Raw genomic sequence first — 6174 nt, 5'->3', positions numbered from 1 at the left:
ACAGTCTTAGAAACCTTGTATTAGGTCACTTTAAATCAGAATTGACTTGATGGCAGTGGGTTTATATGTGTTTGAAAGTTCTACATTTGCTCCTCACTTATGGACTGTTTCCCTATCCAACACAATTTTGGAAAAATTATTCGGCTGCACCTCCAAAGCTCTGGTCCCCAGGAGGAGCTTCAGCTGGCTCCAGAATATTGTCTGGACCACCCCAAACAATATACTGGAGGCTCTGGTGAGGACCACTCCACAGGAGGAAGGGACCAACTTGCCAAAAGATGCCTTCTCCCAGCCTTAAAGAGAAAGTTTTTATGACCTGATAGGAAATGATACCTGTAATTTATATATATACCTGTATGACGCCTGTATATGTCTAAATTATCGCTGTGATATATAAAATATGTACAGGGAAGATGAAGTCCTTGACAGCTTCAGTCTCTTCTGCCTTTATTATGATGTTGCTTAAGGGTCCAATTGTGAGGGTTGTTGCTTTCTTGATGTTGAGATGTCATCCATGCTGCATGTTGTAAATTTTGACCTTCAGCCATAAGTGCTTCAATTCCTCTTCACTTTGAGCAAGCAAGACGTTGTCATCTGCATATTGCAGGTTACTGAGCCTTCCTCCAGCCCTGATGCTGTTCTTCACAGCATGTCAGATTATTTGGCTGAATACATATGGAGTACGTGTGATAAAAGGGTACAACACTGATGCATACCTTTCCTGATTTAAACCAGGCAGGATCCCTTCATTTTGTCTAAATGATTGTCTCTCGGTCTGTGTACAGGTTCTGCATGAGTACAATTAAGTGGCATTCCATTCTTTGAATTGTTATCCATAAGTTATTATCCTCATAGTCGAATACCTTTGTGTACTTAAACACAAGTAAGCATCATTCTGGTATTCTCTGCTTCTGCCAGGATCCATCTTACATCAACAGTGATGTGATATCCCTTGTTAAACATCCTCGTCTGAATCAGGCTTGAATTTCTAGTAGTTCTCTGCTACTGTAATTCTGCAATTGCTTTTGAATTATCTAAGCAAAAATTTACTTGCAATTAATAATAGTTGAATAATTTCCACATTCTTTGGAATGGGCACAAATATCAATCTTCCAGTCGGTTGACCAAGTAGTTGTCTTCCCTACATTTCTTGACATGGATGAGAGAGCATTTGCACCAATGCATCCTATTAGGAAAATTACAGCTTACAGTTTAGGTTAAGGAGTGCCTCGGGATGCAATTCTTCTGAAAAACCAGGCATTGAAAACCCTATGGAGCATTGTTTTGACACCTGTGGAGTTACCATGATAGAACAGACTCAAGGGAAACTGTTTTTATTTTTAGTGTAGGTAAACATTTGAGCTCTTTTTGTATTTTGTTACCTGAAATGTGATACTGTGATTGTCCTTCAGAAAACCTTGAGGTAGTTTATTGTGCCAACCTGGCCGATAAACACATGTGGAATTAATTGAAAGGCGGAGGGATAAATGGCTTGGTGAGCCTCGCCTTTCTAGTTCTCAGGTCTCTTGCTTTCTGACGGTCAACCAGGGTGCAGCTACCTTAGCAGTTCCCTGCTTCAGCGCCCAAGGCTGACTTCCTGCAAGACATCCTCAAGGAGAAGCCGCATGGACCTACCCCGATGCAACCCTGGGTGCTGGAGCAGCTGTGTGAGACCCCTGCCAGCACTGAGATGCTTACACGTTCACTGATTTGGCTTTCCTCCTGCAGTCAGCATCATTGTGTCTGCTTTGTGAGATGGAGGAGGACTTTGTGGATTGGTGTTGGACTCAATGAGTTAATGGTTAATGTTGGACTTGTGGGCTTGGGCAGCACTGGGTTGGGATGTTTTCTTGATGCACATTTAACCTTTATATAAAACTCTCTTATATATGGGTTTCTGTGGATTTGTTTCTCTAAAGTACCCAGACTAACACAACCAGGACTTTGTAAAATTGGAGCCATTAAGATGTAGGACATTGCTTGCTTAAATGATCTGGTCTGCAAGCAGTTACTTGCTGTAATAACATCTCTGCAGTAAGAGCAAAGCACGACTCCTGTCACTGAGAAAGTGCTGTGAGGAGAAAAACAGTCAGCCAACCCGAACAGCATACATAGTAAAGTGGCTAATTTGCATTTTGGTGTAATCTTAATTTATTACAGCCTTGTAACAAACAGACCCACTATTGATAACACTGATATAAAATTGCATTTTATTTGTGTTTGCCATTGAGGTAGGGATCATGGTAATATTTAGATTACACAAATTAATGTCAGACTAATCCCAAGAAGTTGGAGATTGAAAATATTCCAGTTTCCCAAGTCTTCCAAGATGCTCGTCTGTTCCATTTCCCCACCCTTCCCTTGCGTTTATTCCCTGGGTTCTATACATGGCTGCAACATCCCACAGAAACCCCCATAACTTTGAGGAAACGTCTCACGTGGTGGTGGGTGCTGTTCAGTCCAAACTCCAAGGATCTGGCAAATTCAAGCCAAATTCAGGTTCTAGAGGCGGAAGCCGAAAATGTCCAAAAGCCACAGCAGGTCTCCTTGCTTCCATCATAGCTCAGTCAGGAAACAGCAGTCAGGCTGGCCAGGTGAGGTGATGAGTGCTAGAACCAGCATTTATACCCCACCAGATGGTGTCTACGTCACACCCTCTACCAAAGTAAAGTCCAGCTCTCCCCCACCCGCTCCCCCCAGAAACAAAGGGTGTGACTCGGTTTAACTCTTGACTAAAGTCGTGTCTTGATGGTGTCCTCAAGGGAACCAGGGGTGTGCCTCCGCTCACAGACACCCATCAACCAAGGTCCTGTCTCAGGCCCAGCCCACTCCTGTCCATCAGCATAGTAGATAGAGAATGCCCTCTAAAATGAGACCACAGCCCAAGCTGTGCATGGCCCAGAAGCACAAGATATCATTGAAGGAACCAGACTAGAAGGCCCATGCATACTCGGGGCTCTAATTATACGTTTAATAAACTATTATCCTGTTATGTCAGCAACTACTTATTGAATACCTTCTTACTGACCTACAATAACTTCGATGTCATTATAATTAGCAATGTGTGCGTGCATCCTGGCTTATGTGTTTCTATTAGCCTGTATTGTAACAATACCCAAGTGTCTTTCTTAATCAGCACAGTATTACAACAAATCTTGATCTCTGGTAGGACAAGGCCCCTCACTATGCTTTTATTCTTCAGGTGTGCCTTGGGCATTCTGTGGATGTACAACTTGTTCAAAAATATGAATGAATGAATTTTAATTTAGTTTAAAATTTCGGCGGTACACCTGCATAAACCTTACCAATATCACCAGCCGACTCTGTTGAGGCTGAACTAGATTAAGGAAAAAAATAAATGGAGGTAAAATCGCTTCACTATAGCTATACTTGCTTGGTTTTTGTTTTGTGAAGTGCAATTATGAAAAAATTAAGAGTCATGTAGTATTAAGTGTTGTTGTTTTGGAAAACACTGCTTTTCTAAAAAATGTAAAACATTGTGAATATGATTGTTTAATTTAATATTTTTTCCTTTCCTATTTTTTTTTCAAGTTTTGATACATCACCAGAGACAAAGCATTTCCAAGACGGCTTACCATGCATCCCGCCCTCCTTGTTTTGTCGGCTTTCTGGTGCCCAGCAGACATTTTGCTGCTGCTGCTGCGAAGTAAGTGGGCTTTTGGGGGGTATGCGTTTCCAGTGATTTAAAAAATTTGCTCTCATTTAAAATTTTGGTGGAAAGCATTATGCTTGACTCCATAAACACATATATAGGGACTTAAATTGTAAAAGTTGACCAGTTCTGCTACTTTGACCTTTAATCATGAAAGAAATAAAATTAACTTATTGCATGCTAAGTTAATATTTAAGATCTACTACAATAATAGTTCATGGCTTTTGAACACTGATATGCACAATCCCCTTAGCAGCATTATGAGGAAACTATTTTTATTTTCCTCAATTTTTCAATCAAAGCACAGATACTTTCTAAACCAAACTCCCTGCCATCGAGTTGCTTCCGACTCATAGCATTCCCATAAGAAAGAGTGGAACTGCCCCTGGGGCTTTCTGAGCCTGTAACTGCTGACGGGAGTAGAAATCCTCATCTTTCAATTGCCGCACAGTTTGGATTCAAACTACAGACCCTGAAGTTACTCATTGGTGAAGCTCACTAGTTTATATGATTTGCTCAGAGTCACAGAGCTAGTATGTGTTGGGACTAGTTTTTGAGCTCACATTTAGTTCCAAAAGCCAAGGGGCTTAGTTTCAGAGCCCAAGCGAGTTCCAGTGTGCTATGACCGCCTCTTTAGAATGGAACTCACTGTGCCCAGCTCTACATTTTAATTTATATAGGGGATGTGAAATTTTGTTTCCTGCTTGGGGAAAATGCTGCAGAAACCATTGTGATGTTAAACACAGCTTACAAGGACAGCGCTATGCGAAAAACTCAAGTGTACAAGTTGTTTTCTCATTTCAAAAAAGGTGAAATGTTGATTGATGACAAACCTCATTCTGGACGTCCGTTAACTTCCCGAACGGAAGAAAATGTCAACTCAAAGACTTACAAGGGACCATTGAAGAGAAGAGGAAGTTATTGAACTCGTACTTTGGAGCTTGGTTCAGCGCATTTTCACGGATGATTTGGGAAGGAGAAGGGTCGCGACATGTGTGCCTCAGGTTCTGACCCACCAGGAAAAGATCGCTAAGTGGAAACAGGGCGTGCTTTGAAAGGAGAGCTCTGAATTGAATCACACTTCCCCCCAGGTCATTACTGTTGACACATGGTGCTGTTCTTTTTTTATTATTATTTTTATGGTGCTATTCTTATGACCCCAAAAGCGAACCTCAATCAAGCCAATGGGAGACGTCATCATCACCTTGCTCCCAAAAGGCTTGTCAAGTGAAATCAAAGCTAAGACGATGTTCATTTGTTTTTGATGTGAGGGGGATAGTGCCTTTGGAGACTGTTAATCAAGCTTCCTATTTAGAGGTTTTGAAAAGATTGCATAACAGTGTGTGACAATAAAGGCCTGATTTGTGGCAGAGGGGCGACTGGTTTTGCCACCACGGCAATGCACCGGCTCATGCAGTCATCTCAGTACACCTGTATTTGGCAAAAACCAGCATGCCTCTCTTGCCCCATACACACATTACTCTTGATCTCGCCCCATGCGACTTTTAAGAGGTGAGGAAATAAATGAGAAAGGTGCTGTCAGCCAGCCAAACAGATGAGTTTGAAAAATGTTTCCAAGAATGGAATTGCAGATTTGACAAAGATATTAAGTATAATGAGGGTGATAAGGTTGTTTCCCCCACCCCCACCCCAATAAGGCAATTTTGTAAAACAATTTAAATACATAGCTTTTTGGGGGGAAAACCCTTTTTTTGGGGTGGGTACCCCTTTTCATGTGCCTAGAATATAATTTTATTTATTTATTTTTGGTTTAGTATTCATTAAGGATCATTTATTAGGTGGCATACAGGCTGAGTCAGTGTAAAAAAGATATATAAGATAAACCTGTCCCTCCCTCTCACCATGAGCCCTGGTGGCATAGTGTTATGCATTGGGCTGCTAATGGAAAGGTTCGAAATTTGAAACCACCAGCCGCTCCTCAGGAGAAAGATGGGTTTTCTCCTCCCATAAAGAGTTCTCGTCTCTGAAACCTGCAGAGGCAGTTGTACCCTGCCCATTAGCTCGCTGTGAATTGGCATCGACTTGATGGCAGTAAGAGTGAGTCTCACCAATAGAGAGGTCTGAGGGGACGGCCCCCTCCCCACCCCAGAAGAATTGACTTCAGAGGACAGCACTGAGGCTACAGCCCAGGGAGAGGGACATGGCTGATCAGAGCACACAGGAGCAAATGAAGGGGGAGGAAGTGAGAGTGGAGCACATCCTGGCCCACCAAGCATGGAGGACAACATTCCTATTCAGAGCAACCAATGCATGGAGAGGACCATATGGCCAGCCCCATTACAAGAAACAGCATCCATCACTGACTCATAGCCCTACAGGGCACAACACTGGAGATACAGTGTGGGAATTGTGCCTGATCCCACCCAACCATACTGAGGCAAAACACTAAGGGCATGCAACAGAACAGCAAGGAGAGCAGAGCAAGGAAGTCCTGAGGGAGTACCAAAAATAGACTTTGGGGCCAGGGCATGGCACCCCAT

At 42.5% G+C, this 6174-nt stretch overlaps 1 protein-coding gene across 1 annotated transcript in view; it reads left to right on the top strand.

Moving 5' to 3' along the window:
* Positions 1-6174, top strand: part of MRPL1 (mitochondrial ribosomal protein L1) — a 75988-nt gene that overhangs the window by 8232 nt on the left and 61582 nt on the right. The window contains exon 2 of the mRNA XM_004703395.3: positions 3553-3667. Coding sequence (XP_004703452.2) covers positions 3553-3667 — 115 coding nt within the window. The remainder of the gene's footprint in view (positions 1-3552; positions 3668-6174) is intronic.

Source organism: Echinops telfairi, unplaced genomic scaffold (assembly GCF_000313985.2).
Source record: "Echinops telfairi isolate 266 unplaced genomic scaffold, ASM31398v2 ScPeMD7_7468;HRSCAF=8506_0, whole genome shotgun sequence".
Classification (NCBI taxonomy): Eukaryota; Metazoa; Chordata; class Mammalia; order Afrosoricida; family Tenrecidae; genus Echinops; species Echinops telfairi.
Note: the sequence above shows the minus strand (reverse complement) of the source record. Positions and strands in the feature narration are given on the sequence as shown.